The 21,256-nt window shown below is 41.0% G+C and overlaps 1 protein-coding gene and 1 long non-coding RNA gene across 2 annotated transcripts in view; one reads left to right on the top strand and one right to left on the bottom strand.

Moving 5' to 3' along the window:
* The window catches only part of LOC145448336 (uncharacterized), a 200,509-nt gene that overhangs the window by 151,488 nt on the left and 27,765 nt on the right, over nucleotides 1–21,256 (top strand). The gene's annotated exons all lie outside the window — the stretch shown is intronic.
* Nucleotides 7,518–19,735, bottom strand: LOC145448588 (uncharacterized). Its single transcript, XM_080327003.1, has 4 exons — nucleotides 18,615–19,735; nucleotides 15,139–15,286; nucleotides 13,288–13,397; nucleotides 7,518–8,168 (listed from the first exon to the last, which is right to left on the bottom strand). Exons 1-4 carry the CDS (start codon nucleotides 18,864–18,866, stop codon nucleotides 7,923–7,925), a joined length of 756 nt encoding a protein of 251 aa, XP_080183129.1. The 5' UTR covers nucleotides 18,867–19,735; the 3' UTR covers nucleotides 7,518–7,922.

The following is a 21,256-nucleotide window of genomic DNA, read 5'->3' as shown; positions in this document are numbered from 1 at the left end:
CAAAGCTACGAACGTTACTGGAAATAACACATTTCCGAAGTCATGATCGTTCCACAACATTGTCAAGAAGTGCAATGAAGTCGGTATGGTCGAAAACATACCGAAGTATCATTAATGTGACGGGTAACAGGCATTATGTTCTTCGTGGTAGCATAAAAGGTAGCCTACATATTTAAACTTTTACATAGTACATTCTGTTGTGACGTCATAATGAGTGATACTCGAATACTCGACTCGACTCGAAGCATTTTACGTGATTCAGAATCGAATCACTCAGGTACTCGATTTTGCCCAGCCCTAAACATAGCATTGTTTTGGGTTACATTTTCGAATTAAAAAATACAAATTTGGTTATCAACTATTTTGAGGCTTCACGGACCCACGGTTGAGCACCACTGCACTACACTATCTACCCCGCCGTATAATCCCACTTGTGCGAAAAATTATTGGGTTCAAGTTCAAGTTTATTGTTAATATTTCATCATTTCAAAACATCACAAGACGGCGATACAATGTAATATAAGAAGATGCCGAAGCGACTTGAAGTAGTCTTCGAGATCAGACACCCACCTGGGCCTAGCCGACGTAAAAAGGAGGCATGTACTCACACTGGATGCAAAAGAAGACAATGTAAAATGAAAAGCGACAAAATCAGGTAGTGACGGAAGGCTGGATACGAGGTTGATATGTCAGGTCGCGGTCCGGTAAATGGCAGAGATGAGCATGGATTAGGATTAGGATTTGAAAAAGAAAACTAATTTGAGAAATTTTGTCGGAATTGGATTGGATTAGGATTAGTAATTTTTTTATGAGCGGATTAGGATTTGGATTGGACTTGCCGATTTTTTTGAAGATTGCTATGTCGTGGGGCGAATGGCGACAAATTTTATTCAGAACAGTTATTAATGTACTTGTGGTACACTACTCTATCGTACAATCGGTGTCAATGAGCCTGAGAGGTGCGGCCCTATGCTAAGTTATCTTAAATCAAGATGTTTGTTTGTTTTGGGGGGTGTTTGTCGACTACTATGGTCATTGGTCATTTACACCAGGCCGATATTCTTCTTATTTTACGTAACTGCCGACTAATAGCACGGAATAGGTCGGAATCAAAAGCGCACAAGTACAACACACGCGCGTCCACGTCGTCCAAATATCATATGATTGACCGAAAAGATCATCGCTCTATCAAATATGCCGGACCTGATGTGTGGAACAGTATCCCGCCGGCCATCCGACAGTCGACAAGCATTGTCCACATTCAAGTCGAAATACAAGCAATTACTACTAAATAAATACAGTCCATCCTCAAGATTACCGGACCACGACTGACCTAGCGATCTCGCTTTCCATGACATGCCGCCCTCTTCCTTGTCGCTTTCTTTTTCTATACTATCTTCTTTACTTTCATTCAGTGTGCATGCCTCCTCTTTACATCGCCTAGCCCTAGGCCAAGGTGGGTGTCAGATTCCATAGACTACTCTTAGTCGCTTCGACATCTTCCTTTCTTTTCATTGTATCGCATTTTTTGTGGTGTATTGAACCGATAAAATTGCTAATAAACCAATGATGATGATGATTAGGAATGGACACGGATTTGAATATACATCAGAGATGAGCGGATTTGGAATTTCAATGTCCTAATTCAATCCAAATCCGAAACTTTAAATCCTATTCCAAAACCTAATCGAGAAATTTTGTATATTCATTTAGTATCACTCTGAGAGAGAGAGAGAGAGAGAGAGAGAGAGAGAGAGAGAGAGTGAGAATCTTTATTCGTATACATTATATCAACATTACAGTACAAAAATGTAACAGTGAAATGCGACATGCAAGGTAGGCGGGAGGCTCGATGTCGATATGACAAAGTCTTCAGAGCCGAGCCACCCAGGACAGGAGCAATTTTCACAGTCGATAACTAATAAATAAAAAAATAAAATTAACTAACGAACGAAAAGAAAAATAAGACACAGTATCATGAAGCAATTCGATGCAAATACAATTTAGCGGTAGTTAGAGATAAGAGAATGAAAACATTGTTTTATAAAAGCACAAGAGACTAAATTGCGGAGATTAGGTGGCAGCTTATTCCAAACATTGACAAACTGATTGAATTTTGTACATTCAGTATAAATTGCTTGTTAATTTTGACTTGAATGTGGACAACTGGACACATGCTCGACGACTGAGATCGAGACGACTGACATAGAGACGACATATTTCGCGTCGTTGGGAGGGGTCACTCAAACTTTCGTTTGTGTGCCTTGCACTCGAATTTTATCAAAACAAACCAGCCAAGGCTGTGTCAACGCCTTCTATATTCTCTGCTTTACTTTCGTTCAGATGTGCACGCCTCTTCTCAACTTCGCCTGGGCCTAGGCCCTAGGGGCAAGGTGAATGTCTGATCTCGAAGACTATACACTATAAAGTCGTTTCGGCACCTTACTGTCTTTTCACTGCATAGCAGTTTTTGTGGTGTTTTGCAATGATGAAAATGATGATTACCCCCGACGAGTGTCAGCCGAAAATATTCGGCTTCATTTCATTATGAATATACTACTCAAGAGTATGGAAACAATGATATGTACCGGTGCCTCCAAACTTTTTTACTCGCGCGCCATTTTAATGTTTTATAGGCCTACAGCGTTCGCGTACCACCTAAACTGTATCTGACTCTAAACGTGTTTCAAACTCGACAACAATGAAAGGCAACTCTTCTTCCTATGTTAGGTATTGCATTCTTTAAGACTTTACAGCAGTGGTTCTGAACCTTTTTGGCTTCGCGGACCCCTTTTTACCGTCACGGACCCTCGCGGACCCCCTCAAGTTTTAGTTCAATTTTAGCTCTATTATGGTGCAACCTTCATCTCTCTTGTGCAAATATGCATGAGCTGTAGGCTCGTGATAAACAGCAAAATCATGATTTGTCTTGAAAATAAAATCATACTATTCATGTAGAAATTGGTAGAGTTTTATTATTTCAAATCTAATTTTGCTGCTGTATTTCTTGAAGTAGCCTACGTGGTCGTGACTTGGAAATCCGCGTCTTCGTTTTGATATGAACGAGGAGTGACGAAAACCATTTCCGCAAAGATAGATGAAGGCTAAGGCAGTATTAACGCATAACGCTTCCGACGATACTTTTGGTGTGATCGCAACATTTATGGCACCAAAATGAAGAAACATATATTTTATAAACATATCACGTTCAGCATCTAGCACAGGGACGGGCAACATACGGACCACGGTCCGCATTCGGCCCGCAGAGAGTTTCTATCGTCAAAGTGGAACCCTAATCTAATAGTAGCCAATAGACAAATTTTATGCGCCAAATAATGGAACCAAGTTTTCCAACCTGAGAAAGACTGTCATGAAACGTCTTGTTCTGTTCGGGTTCACATATATATTGACGAGCAAACATTTTCGACCATGAACAATTGAACAATAACAAGACAAGGCTGCATACCAATATAACTGGTGATATAAATTTCAGGGTTGGAGCGTAATGCTTTGATAGCAACGAAACAATCATGTCGATCAAAAAATCAGCATTGTCGATAGGGCATCTACAATAGGAATGCGCTAAATCTGATAGCCGAGATTTAAGAGCAGGTATAACATCGTCCGATTTATGACGAGTGTCAGCCGAAAATATTCGGGTTCATTTCAATATGAATATACTATTCAATTGTATATCGAAGTTCTGTACCTCCAAGAAGCTGTTCAATGAGTGGTTATGTATATCACAGGATAAAATGGATTTCATGGCGAGGTTTCAATCCCTGCATTGTGACAAATTAGGGAAATACTTCGGAACTTTTTATTTCAAACGACTGTTCACTAATTTGATGAGACTGACAACTTCAAGTCGAGAAGACATTACGAAGCCACCCTGGTTGACGTTACTATCTCCATATTTCTATTTTGTCAACAAACCCCAACAAAACTTCTCTAAACAGCAATATGTTTGCATCAGCAGGTTATTGGAAAATTGGCAATGAAAATGAATTTCCACACTACGATAGTTTATGTCAGACGATTATTATGATGATGAGTCATGAGGTTTTAGCAGTTGTGGTGCGAAACTGCCTCATGCTTTCTCAAATTAAAAAAATTAATAAAAATACATTATCAACGTTATCAAAGATTTGAGGTCTCGCGGACCCCCTGAAATTGTTTCGCGGACCCCCGGTTGAGAACCACTGCCAGTGGTTCTCAACCTTTTTGTCTTCGCGGACCCCCTTTTGGACCGTCACGGACCCCCGCGGACCCCCTGAAGTTTTAGTTCAAATTTAGCTCAATTATCGTACAATCGTCATCTGTCTTGTGCAAATGATAACTGTAGGCTAGTGATGAACAGCAACAAAATGACTTTTCTTGCACATAACATCATACTATTTATGGGTTGACTTTTATTATTTCAAAGCGAATTCTGCAAATGCATTACGGGGTCGTGTCTTGAAAATCCGCGCCTTCGATTTCATATGAACGAGTGCTGAAAATCCATTTAGACCAGGGGTTCTTAACCTTTTTTGCTCCAGTGCCCCCTTTCAAAAATTTCCGTGATCTGCCGCCCCACTATTTTAGTACCATTTGGTTCGAGCCCGATGCGCACATCCCGAATTCACCTCTGCGATTGGCAATACGGGGAAGTTAATTGTATTATGCTTTGTTTTATTGTTTTGTGTGACTTTTATTAACATTGAATTTAGCACTGTCATTTAATCACAACACTAGACAATACGATCCTTTGTGATACGGCGAATAAATATTCTGACTATTTAATTTTGTTGTATAGCTCCCAAATATAAGTAAATTTGGTTAATCAATGTCGCCAAACAGCTTCAAAGCACCTTGAATGTACGAAGGGCTCTCAGTCTCAAAAGTGGTACACTGCCCCATCGATTTTGACACACTGTGCGCTGCAGGATACGATACCCAGTTCGAAACATTTTGTTGAAAATAGCCCTAACAAGCGTGATGGGACCGTTTTAACGGGGAATTTGCGATCTAAAAGTATACGTGCAATTCATTCAACATCAATTATAATAAGAAACTTCCAATAACGTCGGTAAATATTTCGCGCGCAGAACGACGGAAAATTTTGAGATTTTGTTAATTTGCAATGAGAACTCGTTAATCGTATGTCCCTACGCCATCGATACTTCGATTTTTCTTCAGCGCCCCCGTACCGCCCCTCTGAGTCCAGCGCCCCCTATCGCCCCCGAAGTGTTTCCGCCCCTTCAAAATCCAAATCGCCCCTTGGGGGGCGCTGGGGACAAGGTTAAGAACCACTGATTTAGACAAAGAAGGGTGGTGGCGAATGTAATAATAACGTAACGCTTCCGATGACACATTTGGGTATGATCGCAACAATTATGGCACCAAAATTGACAAACATATAACGTCAAGTCTGTTCATTTCTATCTAGCAGTTCACCTTGAAGTTATTATGGAAAAATGGTTATGTATATCACAGCAGAAATGGATTTTAGTGAACATTTCGAAGTCACCGTGATTGACTTTATTATATTAATCCAACTACTTACACGATCCCAACTAAATATCTCTATACAGCAAAATATTTGTATCAGTAGGCTAATATTGGAAATTTAGCAACTAAAATGACTCGCATAGCTGGATATTTCATCTCAGACAGCCATTATGTTGATGTGAGTTCTACTAGTAATGAAGCGAAACTGCCTCGTGATTTTCCTGATTTAGAAAATGCAAATTTAGTTATCAACTATTTCGAAAATTTAGAGGCTTCGCGGACCCCCAGGGTTGAGTGGTAGGCGCACGTTCCTTGCGTTAGTCCTTGATCTGACAACTTCAACGAGAATGCATAGACAATATTGCTTCATATAGATGTATTGGTTGTAAGCAGGGCTTTGGAGCCGGATCCGGAGCCCCGGAGCCCATTTTTACCGGAGCTGGAGCTGGAGCCGGAGCTCTATATAAAATTCAGCCAGAGCCGGAGCCGGAGCCAGTTATTTGAGGGGTAGCTCCGGCTCCGACGTATTTCATAAGATGCTATTATATATGCAACAACCATATCTGCTGAGTTCACCGAATTCAACAGCAGGCCTTCACGATATTAAGAATCTTTTCCTCTTTTGTGCTACATTTTCCGACTAACCATGTTCCTGGGGGTTCAACAGCAGAGCAGTCGTATGTTCAATGTTCAATTTTCATACATGAGTGCCGAACCTCGGTATGCGACATATATGCCTGTGAATATTGTGGGTATTCGGCATACCCGCAATTTCATCATCAGTACAACCTTGTCGGCCAATTGTATACGGTTCGAAAATAATGATCACTATGTAGGCTATTACGCGAAATGTGAGAGATGTTAAAAACGTGATTTCGTTGCACATGCCGATATGACGAGCACGAGCCTAAAAATTCCGTCTCATCATTGCTATGAATCGGATAAGCAAATAATCGTTTTTTCGTGATAGTTCTTTAGTCGGGCCGCGAAAGTGGACAGTGTTATTGCGAGTAATGCAATTATGCATGCTAATTGCAATTCATTGCTGCGCATCATTGTCATCTCCAGTAAGGATTTTCGAGCTTAATAGGGGATGGCAGAAGAGTAGGCCAAAACGCCATAGTAGGCTATTCTATGTTGGAGACAAACTACTGATTTGATACGCGATTTCCAATTTGTAATCATCTGTTTCGTAAACTTGTAAATGTGCAATGTGCATACTGCATAGTTTAATTCGTTATGGGCATGGCGCAATGTGGACGGCACTGTGTATATTTCGATTATTCGATTCATTTCAACGGGAAAATATTATTCCGATAAACGGTAACGGTAACGAGTGCACCAATATCGAACGTCAAACCATTGGCCATTTGGTACAAATCGAATTTCTATTGATCACGTCGTTATATCCGCCCATTTTGCCCTTACTACAGTTAAAGTTGAATAATAATCGCACATTTAAAGATTGAATTAAGCTGTATGGTAATGGTAATGGCCTAATGGTAATGAGTACAGTGCCAGTGTTAAAACACCGCACAGAATTTTAATGCTGTGGCACGGAGTAAAGTGCTTTTTTAGTTTATTGTAATATACGACGATTTACTAAGATGTGACTGGACCCTGGATCTGCCAATGCGTCGAAACTGATATGTTAGTCCAGTCATCAATAACATCCCAAGTGCCGCGGCTAGACTAATCATATTTTTGGTTGGCCTAGCGAGTTCACAATCTGAGCAATTCAATTTCGATAATATAACAGAATTTCGATAATATAATGTGAAATTAGCTCGCGGGCTACTCAAAGCCTTCTCGCGGGCCACATATGGCCCGCAGGCCGCGGGTTGCTCACCCCTGATACAGACAGACACCTTCGATGGTTTTCAGAGCCGGAGCCGGAGCCGGAGCTGGAGCCGGAGCAGTGGTAATAATGCTGCTCCGGAGCTGGAGCCGGAGCTGATGTATGATAGAAGAAAGCTCCGGAGCCGGAGCTGGAGCAATGCAAATTTACGGGTGCTCCGGAGCCCTGGTTGTAAGGATGGAATATGCAGTAGGATATAATGGCGAATGAGTCTGGCGTATAATTCAGATGCACGGGCTAATAAATGGTAAGTCATGTGGTAGCGAGAATAAAGACAGATTGGCGATGTACCATAATGCAGGTGCCATTGGGCGACGGCAGGGTTCGCATAAACGATGTGAACGTAGAGATAACTAAGGTTCACTAATGCAAATGGTCGCCTTGCCTGTACCTATTCTATTTCATGCATGCCCGAATAACGTATAGCATTGTAAATTTACATATGAATTTCTTTAAATGCGTCATGCAGGCATGATCAGATTTGGGATGCGCTCTAAAAAGTACCACCGCTATATATAGGCTACGATATAAATATATATCATGGAATGCGATAAAATGATTAATTTTGATCTTAGCGAATCATCTTCAGTAAGTGGACACAGGAAAAACTGACAATAATCGAAACGATGGTCGAACCGACGTACAGCTCCCGCTTCATTTTCATGAATACTTCCAGGTTCCAGATCGTAGAGTTCATACTACTTTTCTTGTTCTCGTGTGGGAATACTCGATCTGGAATTGGTTTTCCTAGGAACTCGCAAAGCGGCTTCCAACCATCTCGGAAATGAAACTGGAGAAGCCGTTCTCTGGGGCAGCGCTGCATGATATTGAATAGTCTATTACCCCCAGCTACATAGAAATCACACCGACGAATCCTTGTAACAATCGATAGTAGAGCAATCATACGTATATGTCGATAACTGAACTTGGTCGCTCGGGCAAAGTAAAATCGTTATACTTTTTACGGCCAAAGATTTGAAATATAATGGTTCGACAGCATCTACATATTTTCAATTTATTCGATTCACTACAAGCTAGAACAGTGGTTCTCAACCTTTTTTTCTTCGCGGACCCCTTTTGGACCATCACGGACCCCACAAGTTTTACTTCAAATTTAGCTCAATTGTCGTGCAACCGTCATTTGTCGTGTGTAAATATTAACTGTAGGCTAGTGATAAACCGCAAAAACTGTAACTATACTTGAAATTAGCATCATGCTATATGTGGAAATTCGGTAGACTTCTATTATTTCAAAGTGAATTCTGTAACTGCATTTCTTGAAATACGTGATCGTGGCTTGAAAATCCGCGCCTTTGATTTGATATGAACGACTGTCAACAATCTATTCCCCCTAATATGGGTGGTCGGCGACCAGCCTGGTCGCGAATGTACTATTAACGCGTAACGCTTCCGACGATACCTTTGGCTATGTTCGCTACATATGGCACCAATATTGAGAAATTGGTTATGTATATTGTAGATCACAGAAGAAAATATATTTCTTGGCGAGGTCTCAATCACTTTGCTGTGACGGATTAGGAATTTCTAATCTGTAATTTCTATTCCAAACTACTCCTCGCAATTTTGTGAGTACCAACAACTTCAAATCCAAAATGTTTCGCAAACATTTCCAAGTCATTAGTACTCATATACTTATATTCCCACAAACCCCAACAAAACATATCTAAGCGGCAATATGTTAGCATCGGTGAGCTGTTGGCAATTACAAGGAGTTGACACAGTATGATATATTTCATATCAGACCCCGTTCTGTTGATGTGAGTACATAGGTTTTGGCACTTATGAAGCGAAACTGCCACGCGATTTTCCTAATATTAGGTTATAAATAATTTGGAAAATTTAGAGCAGCGGTTCTCAACCTTTTTTGACACGCGCTCCCATTGGCGATGGTAAACAAAATCGCGCCCCCTGACCCCCCTTACATTTATCGTCATGTCAAAAAGAGCACATCATCTAATACAGAGGTGGGCAACCTTTCTGCTAATCATGACCGCATTTCGATTACTTATGTAGCCTAAGGCCGCATTCCAAGGCATAGCCGCAATGAACGATCTGGACGCAATGAACGATCTGGTAAACTGTCCATATCCATTCCCGGTGAACTCCGGACTATTCTACTTTTCACAACGGCCTATTGTACGCACCGAAATCGCGAGTGGCAATGCTATGAATAGTTGCCGGGAGTGCATATTGTCGCGCGGGACGCGAAAATTTTTCAGAGCCGCGAATGAATTGTTATTTTATGAGGATTCCCATTTCTGCTCCAATTAAGAAGGGCCCTACTGCATTAAAATCGGAAAATGAAGTCTTGTTGAATTGCGCGGAGCGGGAAGAAAATTTCAAGATTAAATAAAATCTCTCAAAAATTCGGGAGTAAATTCGTAATTGCAATTTGCATGTCTACGGCTGCCAACACATACTAATTGAATTAGGCGTCGACGGCCGCACAAATTCCCTGCCAACCCCTGATATAATAGTATACATAAGGTATATCTTACGCCAATTTTGAATCCGCATTAGAGTTGTTTAGTCTTTTACATTGCTGACAAACTTCCCCAAACTAGTTTGAAAATAACAAAAAACATTGAAAAGGACATCAATTAATTTCAAGGTAGGTTGCACTGAGACTAATCCTGATGCTGGTAGTGACTACAGAGAGCACGGCGTCGTTCTGTCCTGCCATGCTAAATTTGATCAGTTTTGGAAATGAATTAAATTGTGTTGATTTATAGCCAAATTGAGGGCAAAACCGGGCAGCCTAAGTCTGTCTTAGGCAGTGCAGTTAGCCAGCTATCAACAACAGCTACAACAACAGATTTGGGCCACTGTCAAAGCTATAAAGTAATGAATGACTTGCACGTAGGAATTTCTCTAAATCTTCGAAGAATATAAAAAATTTGCTCAAATGAAGTTGAAGTCAGCCTATACTCCGTTGAGCGCGACTGCTGGAGTATGAGTTTGTCAAGCTTTCTAGAATACGAATTAAGTTTAATCTTCAATAATCATATCTTCAGAATGGTTGTGAAACACATGTTTAGTCACAATTTATACAGACATTGACGAGAACCCCTGATTTAGAGTATTTTACATTCGGTCGTTCATTGCACTTGGTCCTCGCGTATATTAGACGAGGTTGCAATTTGTTTCGAGTTGTGACACCGTTGAGTAATGTCACGGGTTCGCTTTGCACTATACAGTAGGGATGGTGTGAACCTCTGAAAGGTTCAGGTTCGTGTGAACGCGAACCTTTTTGAAAGGTTCTGTGTGAACACGAACGTGAACCTCGTGACGTCACGTGACGTCATATTGCTAATTCCAACCCTATCTTTCAATGAAGTGATAGCCTATATTAATGTACACGATACCTAGCGACGACTCGGGCCACATAATGCCATAATGCTGAAGTACATTTTGGCGATTTAAACGTCACTAAATGTATCAACTGGGGCAATAATATGATATATTACTCCCATAAAATCAATATCATCCGTCGTTTTGCCAATAATTTCGAAGAGGTGTTGCCAGGGAATATAAGCTTACGCCTTAACGATCTTGACCAGACCGGGCAATGTATTCGGTGTATGAGTATTGCTACATTGGTATTGGGCAGAGTGTAATACAGGTTTTTATGCTTGCTACCGATATTAGGCTACCCCAAAAGTTATACTGCTGTGACCAACACCTCAATCGCACGGATTTGGTTTTATTGACACAGTAAACATATGAAGTGAAGATAGACCCCGTACGCTAGCTAGATTTGTTACATCAAAAAACGATATCAATCTCATTGATTGGTTGAATCGCTCTCTACATGTTATATATGTCGCTCGTGATGTTATGTGATTGCGGGTCAGCTCACAGCAGAGAGTCACTATATATTCACAAACGGAAAGTTGGATATTAAGAGCAGAATTTTTGTAACAAAGCAAGTAAAATCTTTGAGATTGTCAAAGTGCATGTTCGTTTTGAGTTTTTTTTATTCTGCCGGCGTCATTCATAGAGTGGCCCGCAGTTGAAATGCAATAAATTCGAACCAAAGATGTCATTATGAAGTGAAAATTGTTATGTATGAGAAAGGTTCACAGTGCAGAACCTACCAAGGTTCTGTTGTGAACGCGAACCTCCAAATTCCCGAGGTTCACACACAAAACGCGAACGTGAACCTCGGGTTCACACCATCCCTACTATACAGTTCTCCTATGCAACATCTTCAGGAAACACACAACTTAGATTAGAATTAATATTGGAACATATAAATATTTCATAAACCAGATTAGAACTAGTATAGGTTACGGGCATAACGCTCTAATACTAATAAGTCTGGATCAGTGGTTCTCGACCTTTTCCCTCCGGCGGCTCCTTTCAAAAATTGCCGGGATCTGGCGCCCCCTATCTTAAAGACTGCAGTAACAAACAGTGGGTAAGTGGTCGAAGTCCGGTTTCGGGTTGGGACTTCACTATCAGAAATATTGCGCGCTTGAATTGCGCCTGAGTACCACTCGACTAATTAACGATATAATAATTGTAATTGCTATATTCGGGATCGAATCAAGGTTGTTATAACAACCATCGGGTAGGCCTGGGCTCGTACCGTTTGGTTCGAGCTCGATGTACACATCCCGAATTCACATCCGCGATTGGCAATACGGGGAAGTTAATTGTATTGGGTTTTGTTCTATTGCTTTGTGTGACTAATAAATCAAATGAGAATGAGGTAGAGATCTTTGCTCTCGTTAAATGTAGTACAGCACCAAGCTCTTAACTTTAACCTGGATGTATTCCAAGCAAAGCAACCCATGTTATAAAGTATGGGCCGCGACCCAAACATGTTTCATACAGCTGCTGTCTGCGCGTTCTCTATGCCAATAAAAATGTAGCATAGTACTATGACAAATGTTGGGCTTGGGTAGCGAGAGGCCACTAACATTCATATTCGGGTCGCGGTCCAAAACGTTCAAGAACCATGTTATATAACGTTTCTGTGTGTTGCGTGCGTCAGTCACAGGACTAAGCTGTATCATCCTTTATGATACGACGAAGAAACATTTTGACGATTTTATTTAGTTTCAAATACAAGTATCTTAGGTTAATCATTTTGGCCAAAAATCTTCAAAGCATCTTTAATGTGCAAAGGGCATCATACTCAAAAGTGGTACAGTGCCTTTTCGATTTCGACAAGCTGTATCCTGCAGCATACAATACCTAGTTCGAAACAGTTTGTGGACAATAACCCGAGCTAGCATGACGGGAGTGTTTTAACGGGGGATTGAAATGAATAATCCACTGCATTCGTGGAAACATCGCTGGTGTATGTTTCGCGCGGAGAGTGGCGAAGAAAATTCGGGACCTGACATATTTTGTCGAATGCCAGGCCATTTTTCTTCAGCGCCTCCATACCGCTCCCTGAGCCCAGCGCCTCCCGTATCGACCCCTGAGCGTTACCGCCCCCTTCAAAATCCAAATCGCCCCTGGGGGGGGGGGGATAGAGACAAGGGTAAGAACCACTGGTCGAGATATACAACTAGATGGTAGATTATAGATTTTATTGTATTTTATTCTTTATTTATACTTGTTGTTATTGTTGTTCCAACATACCGCTGTTTGACCTGTTTTTAATTTTCTTATTACGCGAGACTTGACTTGAAAGATGCTCTCGTGCTCCATCAATGCAGCTGACAGGGTGATCCGCTGCAGCATGTATTTTTTAGTGCAATTCTATTGAATAAAAACTGTATTTCTCTCTAATCTGTCTGTCTATCGATGATACTAATGTGAGCAGCTTCTGAAAAACACATGTGATCGAGGAGAGATTTACGGGGCTACTTATGCTTCTACATAATCACCACAACTACTACTTTGACTATACAACTGGCTGCGATCTACATTGCAGCATTGACTTAGACATATCCACTTACAGAGATCACGGTAGCGATGTGATCCCGGTATCTTCGTCTTAACAACTCTTCGTTAGGCTGATGAAAAAGTTGAAAAGTTCCTTGCGGCGGACATGAATAGAGAACGCGACCTACATGATAAATGATACAGACGTTCGGGGGTTATTAGCATCAGGATGGCGAGAGCCATTGAACGGTTCGACTTCGGGAAAACTCAAACGCAGCTTTGTAATTCAGCTTTAGCATCGCAAAATTTATGATGTCGTGAGCAGAGGTGGTCAGTAATGAAGTACTTCTACTTGTTCGAAGTACTCAAGTAGTTTTCCTCTACTTCTGGTACTTACTCAAGTAGATCTGATTTTCGCTACTTCTACTTCTACTTCGTAATACTCTGTGATCTACTTACTTACTTGTCGCTATTTTCAGTTTGTTAAGTAGAAGTAGTTCAATCATCCAATAAATATGATAGCCTGAGGAATGTCGGGGCTGTTTCCACGGAGTAATAACATTAAATTTTCATAAAAGTTGAGTAAAGCCCAGAAATTTTGTCGCGCTTCGCGCGCAGAGGATACAGCGTAACCACTATGATTTCACGAAAATATCGGTCAATATAATTTGGTAGCTGGTTGGCGGGGTTCCGTTCACATCACATTGTCGCCCTTCGCCATATGAAATATTTCAGCACAGTATATGTGGCTCATCACAATGTTTGAAACTGATGTTTCGCAAGCTAGCATTTACTTATCATATCTTAATCTAGCTTGTCCATGACGTGTCCTAATCTGGAAAAGTGGACTTTTCTTTCAGTTTTAGAGCTGTTTTAGCATGCTACCTTTTGAAACTTTCTGGACTAAAGACATGAAATACATGGTCCGCTTTTAGAAGTAGTATTTATGTTTCACTTTCAATTTTCAGTACAATATACTTTGAGTTCTAATTAATACCAGTTATTTTATCTGGATAACATACATGTTGAAGTATAAAAGAAAGTGTAGTATTGCTACACAATATGGCATTTTACGGTCCACTTTAGTATTCATTAACATTTACTAATCGCGAAAAGTGTTTACACCGTATCGTATACAACTTCTCCGTATTGCTCTTCAACTACACTACTGGCCTTATGATATGGGGAGGCCTCCATACCATGATATTTTCAAAAACGTGCTGTTCGAGTAAACAAAGGATTAGTATCGCATTTCCATATCAATACTATTATTTTCATCCCATGATGTGGACGAACGCTTATGCTGTCGAAAATTGGATACCTCCTATAGTATGCATGAATATGAATCGAGCTCGGCACCTTTCGCATAGTTCAATTTGCACCTTTTGACAATCCATGCGAACGAAATAGGATCATTTTCACGACTACTTACTTACTCGAGTAGATTTAAACTTGGTCAAATCTACTTCTACTTCAAGTAGTTTTAGGTTGCTTATGGAAGAAGTAGTTCTACTCGTATTTGAGTAGATTTTTTCGTCGCTACTTCTACTTCTACTTGAGTAGCTTTCTTGACTACTTTGACCACCTCTGCACTCGTGAGATATGCGAAAAGCCTTTCCCGCGTCTGCTAGTTACCGACGCGATGCAGCTGAAGACGAACATAATTTCTTTAAACTCTTTTTGTATCGTAAATGTGGTTAGTTAGTTCATATGAAGTGGCGAACTTTGCTTTGTTCTTTTGAGAACGTCAATGTTAACCTTCCAACAATCATGGTTCGCATCGTTCCTCTGACTATAAATATTCTTCTACAACCTGTATCCACAAAATTCAGTCATACAGCACTAAAATATTCAATCCAAAAATGTATATGTAGTCGCTGAGAACATTATGTCACCGCTACGAATTATTACGGACATTGGCTCACCATATGTGAGAAAATGTTGTCGCAACTTCCGTCCTGTGGGAGTGAGGAAGAAACATAGCCTGATCATCCACGACCCAAAAAGAGTGTTCATCTGATCCTGGAAACTCTTAACCCATACATATTCATCGCTTTTGGTGGTGAGAATCACCTGGAAGCGGGAAACGTAATTGTACAGCATATTTTCAAACAATAGATATACCAAAAGTAAGTAAGTGAATACATTGGTATGTCTTTCCAAACCAATCGTCTATGGCAGTGCTCTTCAACCGGGAGTGCCACTCGGATGGGGTGTACTGGGAAGGGCCGCAACTGCAACGCATCCCCAGACCTCCCAATTTTGGCGAGCTCGAAGGGGCCCAAAATTACGTACACGACTATGTACACGCATACACAGATTACATATAACAGGAAAACGTGCTTTTGTGGTAGTGACGGGGTTATGGGGAGAAATCGGCAGAAGTTTGGTTTATGAGCCTATGGGGGCTCAAGACCAACCTTTTGTTGGGGGTGACGAAGTATTGTTTCGGCCCCGGTACTGGGTTGTATCAGACCGACAATTCCATGTAAGTTTATGCTTAAGAACAGGTTGACCGGATGTGCAATATGCAGGCCGTGTTATTTTTGGCATTTCAGGAGCCAGATGCCAAAACTGCCAAAAATAAAAATTTGAAAATGCCAAAAATGAGCAATTTTTGGCATATGCCAAAAATAACACGGCCTGCCAAATAGTGTATTTCGTTCATGGTGTTGTGTTTACAGGACCGCGTTACTAGCGAGAAGAGCGTTTGTGAAAGGCAGGTTTCTTATCTGGGTCCAGCCCACTCATTAGGGGTGAAAGCATGGTGTCCTAAATGGTGTGGGCGCGATGAGATCGATAGCACTGGCGAAGTGATCTCTTTTCATGATGCATGGAAGCCGGTTCGGCCCCCAAAGATTTTGAAGCTCTGAAAACCTTTTGTGGATGACTGGCAACATTCTTTCCCTCAACGGCTACTGTTGAAGCCGATATTTCCCAGATTCGCTGGGCGAGAAATGAATTTAGGAGAAACTTAGTTGACCTGAGTTTGGAAGCACTGCACTGTTACAGTGCAAACGATTTAAGTCTATTCAACAGCTGTAACAATCAGCTGTTGAGCGTGTTTGTTAGGCTTTTTTTGCTTATTGGCACCGATTCCGATGGATACTGCACATTTTGTGGTTTCGCTTGATATTATTAACCTATGAAATCGTTAGGTTTTTTCTTCTTCTTATTGTTTGTTGGCACTGATTATACGTGGATGCTGCACATTTTGTTGTGTCTTTTGACAAACTAGCCCAAAAAAAGCGTTTTTGTGACTAATTCGAGGCTGAAACTATCTATTTAGAGGACGATGCCAAAACTGCCAAAAATAAAAATCGAAAAATGCCAAAAATAAGTTATTTTTGGCAGTTTTGGCATCTGCCAAAAATAACACGGCCTGGCAATATGGTACAACGTTTATCCCAATTGTATACGCAGCTTGTAAATTCCATTCCATTAGTGATGTCATAGGCGAATGATTCTTGGTAATGAAGTTATTGATTTCTTTTGAAGTAGAAGAGGATGGAGTGTGCACATGTGCAGCTTGCAATAATGATTCTCGTGGCGATAGCTCGGACAACTTGAATTGGTACTCCTTGCCAGAGCCAGACGGTATAAAGACCGCAGTCAACATAATTGCAGTGGCGTTGCCAGGGGAAACCCAACCATTTGAAATGACGATTCTATCTCCTATGTTTCATAATTCAATTGAAATTTATTAATTCTTGCTGCTAATCAGCGAGAATCGATGGTGCACATCGAAACACGATATACTTTTGAGGTCGGGATTCATTTGTACTCGAAATGGAGTGATTGACATCTCCTGCTGTGTCGCGCTATTATTGATGGCTTGCACTATCGCGTCTGCTGCAGAGCAGGCCTCTTTGTCACCTATCTCTCCAATACCTTCGCAATTTGATTCACCGTACTACAGGTGAGAGTCGGTCTAAAAGCTTTTTTAGTGTACAAATTAACGATATGAACATATTGTTTCATGTTATTCTCAAACCGACTTGCAGACTTGGTTAAATGTAATTATGTCGAACTTGTTACCGCTGTCGAACTCATATGTGTTCAGAATATGATTTTTGATATCACTGCATAATATGCAGGTCATATGGCTAGGGATGGTGTGAACGTGAGGTTCACGTTCGCGTTCTGTGTGTGAACCTCGGAAATTTAGACGTTCGTGTTCACAACAGAACCTTGGTAGGTTCTGCACTGTGAACCTTTTGGTAAATTGTAATTTTCACTCCATTATAAGATCTTTGGTTCAAATTTATTGCATTTCAACTGCGGGCCACTCCATGCATGGTGCTGGCAGCATAAAAAATCAACGCTTAACGAGCATGCACCATGCATCTCGACAACCTTAAAAGTTTTAGTTGCTTTGTTGCAAAAATTTTCTCGGAATAATCAGCTTTCCGTTTGTGAATATTTATTGACTATCTGCTGTGAGCTTGACCCGCAATCACACAACATCACGAGCGATATACGTATTCAGCGAATGATGCTTATTCAACCAATCAATGACATTGATATCGTCTTCTGATGTAAAAAATCGAACAACGTACGGGGTCAATCTTGACTTCATATCTTTACTGTATAATTAAAACCAAATCCGTGCGATTAAGGTGCTTGCTACTGCTGCATAACTTGTTGTTGTTTGTGGTATCGGTAGCGAGTATTGAAACCCGTTGTACACTCTGCTCAATATCAATGTAGCAATACTCAGACTCCGAACACATTGTCCGGTCTGGCTAAGACCGTTAAGGCGTAAGCTTATCTTCCTTGGTAAGTCCTCGTCGAAATTGTTGGCAAAGCGACGGAATGTATTGATTTTACGCAATTATTATATCCTTTGATTACCGCTGTTGATACATTTAGCGACGTTTAAAACGCCGATATGTACTTCAGCATTGTGGCATTATGTGGACCGAGTCTTCGCTAGGTATCATGTACATTAATATAGGCTATCACTTCATTGGAAGATAGGGTTGGAATTAGCAATATGACGTCACGTGACGTCACGAGGTTCACGTTCGTGTTCACACAGAACCTTTCAAAAAGGTTCGCGTTCACACGAACCTGAACCTTTCAGAGGTTCACACCATCCCTACATATGGCCCATATGTTATGAACCCCTCTACTAAATCCTCTGCCACCTCTTTACCGTGGATATGGATACCAGAGGAGACAACGATCCGGTTCACTAGCCGGAATAGGAGCATGATTTCATAGATTTTAACGTATCGGGCCTGAATCTGGATTTTGTATTTTCTTTTAGATTCGGATTCCGAAATGTGAGAATCCCGAATCCGAATACCCGGGCTAACAGCCTGCTGAAGGTTGTTACGTAGGTTCAGAAGGTTTAAAGACGCACTGCCAAAACGGGTTGCGGAAGCTCACTTCATACCTTTGCGTCCGGAAACGCAGTAGCTATCTCCTCCCAAAAATAGAACGAAGGGGCGCCGCAAACGGCATCGATATCTTGGTACATTCTGTGAAATTGCTCACTGGAACTTCCGTACAGAAGTATACTTTTCCATTCGTGCCGGTCTTCAAAGGCATGACGATCGAAATCGGCAACTGTGTATCCCAACGTTTCTAAGCATTTATGCAGAGTCTTTGTTCCACATTTGGACATGCTAGCTACTATTACTTTCATACTCACAGACTCGATCAGCCTACCTGGAAATAGTTTCGTCTACTTACACGTAAAGTTTATGTATACTTATGTATACCCTTGGGTTAATCAAATCTGTCAGCCAGTCAGGCATATCCACTTGTCTGCCTTACAATTCTTCGGATAACCTCTGTCGATTGATATTTTTAATGCTCATAACAATGCCATTGATTTGTCTGTTCTAGATTCTTGTGATCTTTGGCCCTTTCTAGCTCTCTCATTTTATTCGGCTTGTATGCGTACCTCATCTTGTCTTTCTCTGCGCATATTTTGTAAAGACATCGTGTGAACTGAACATAAGGACACTGAACAGAGTTGCGGTCCTCAAGCATTCTCAAGCAAAACAGTACACCGGATAGTAATACGGGAAGCTTGCGAAATGGCCAGAGGCGACTTTGAAAATCAGCGATGTTAGCTACATCATAGCTCACTTGTCTCCAACAACAAACGAAGCATGAACGCAGATTGCGAACTCTTTATAAAATTAAGTGTAAAATCTATTAGCTTCGATGAAGCACGCAATATAGCGTCGTTTCACTTGCAAATCTCAAATCTCACACATATGTGTGCCCAAAGGGGCCTGGTTGTCCATCCGACCAGTCGCTGTTGAAGAGCTTCGCTGTCCTAAACATAGAAGATATGTGGGATCTAGAACTCGCCAAGTTTATGTATCAGTTCCACTGCGGTCATTGCCCCGAATATTTCAATGACTACTTTACCTCGAAATCAAAAGCGCTCAGGTACAACAAACGCGCGTCCACGTTGTCCAAATATCATGTGATCGACCGAAAGGCTCATCGCTCTATCAAATATGCCGGACCTGACGTGTGGAACAGTAGAGAGAGAGAGAGAGAGAGAGAGAGAGAGAGAGAGAGAGTCTTTATTTCATCCAATATCATCCATACATAAAAGACGAAAAATTTGGATTTGAATAAAATAGTATTTACGGTGGGCACCACTATAATAAATAATTAAAGAATTGGTCACCGTAATCAGTGGTCGGGAACCTTTTTGGTCCGAAGAGCCATATTGGCCCGATTTTTTCCATTTTACCTCCCAAAGTGCCATACATGTCAATCAAGTGTTACGTCACAATTGAAAATCCATGACGTCATTGTAGCACTAAATCGAACTCACTATATACATGGGATTTGTCGTGTGCGCCACATTTTCTATGTAAAAACTCGTACTAGTCATGCTGGTTGCCTTATTTGAGCATGCGATACTTGAGTTACTAGAACGTAGGTTAGTCCTGATGATCCTTTTAAATGCGAGAACTCATGATCACATGCGTAGGTGGAACCAAACATGGTCACCGTTAAGTTCATTTATTGTTGTTTCATGTGCCAATGATGTTTTCTTTACGGTTGGACAAATCAATAAATCTCTCTCTCTCTCTCTCTCACTGCAGAGGTATATAGGCCTACCCACTGAAAGCTGTGATACATCAGGGACGCGGGGTTGGGGGAGGCAAGTGAGGCAGAGTCTTACATGTTGTCAGGGTAGGCGAACGAATGACTATGAATGACTCGATTTTGGACATTTTCTCCCGAATTCACAAAATTTGCATAACTATTGTTCGAAAATAAAGCGCGAAACGACAGGCAAGGCACAGACAGGCCTAACCTCACCATCGATAACGCGATTCGTGGTAAATAGTTTAAAAGTTATTATAACTAATATCTATTAATCGAATGTAGAGCTGTCGCACATATTTCGAAAATCTAAATAGTGATGGATTTCTCAATTCTCAAAGTATTCGACGGTAATATATAACATTGCACTGCACGCCTACATTTTATCGCCGGTACCACAGACCTACTTATCAATCAAGAACGTGGATAGCTATGGCATTCTTTGTAATTGTGAATGTCACGTCCACGTCAGTTCAATTCGCACCGTAGATCAAGAAGACAATGTGTATTTGTTAACTGTGTTGACATATGGACGCCGTCGCCATGTGCGCTATTTTCTTTGATCAATCAACGTATCGCGCAATCCAAGAATTCGAGTAGGGTACATCGAATTCGCGAGTGATATTAGTTGCCGGCGCGACAGTAACTTAAATCTGAGGATTTTGAAAAGAGGGGTCCGAGCCCCTAAACCGGAAGGCCTCTCAAAGACATGTTTAATTGTTTATACTGCCACGAGAATAATTATTCTGGCCGTGATGAAAATGTACTAACAAATTGCTGCAATATTGATCAATTAAGTACAAAAATAAATATTTGGCAAAGAGCCATATCTTATACCCAAAAGAGCCATAGATTCCCGACCACTGCCGTAAATACTATTTTATTCATAAATCCAAATTTTTCGACGGCAATAACTCCGCTTCCATTGGTTGAAATTGAACCAAATTTGGTGAACAT

The sequence above is a fragment of the Botryllus schlosseri genome, chromosome 10 (assembly GCF_051294905.1).
Source record: "Botryllus schlosseri isolate E-star chromosome 10, Bs_hap1, whole genome shotgun sequence".
In the NCBI taxonomy this organism is placed as follows: domain Eukaryota; kingdom Metazoa; phylum Chordata; class Ascidiacea; order Stolidobranchia; family Styelidae; genus Botryllus; species Botryllus schlosseri.
The sequence above is the reverse complement of the archived record's forward strand: the minus strand, read 5'-3'. Positions and strand labels throughout refer to the sequence as shown.

What these genes read in the sequence shown, in the direction of transcription:
- LOC145448588 (XM_080327003.1), bottom strand. Translation starts at nt 18,866, where the DNA reads ATGAAAGTAATAGTAGCTAGCATGTCCAAATGTGGAACAAAGACTCTG. An exon ending in CTGCGTTTCCGGACGCAAAG is followed by an intron (nt 15,287 to 18,614) that starts GTATGAAGTGAG and finishes TCCCGCTTCCAG; the next exon opens with GTGATTCTCACCACCAAAAG. An exon ending in ACATCGCTACCGTGATCTCT is followed by an intron (nt 8,169 to 13,287) that starts GTAAGTGGATAT and finishes AATATCATGCAG; the next exon opens with CGCTGCCCCAGAGAACGGCT.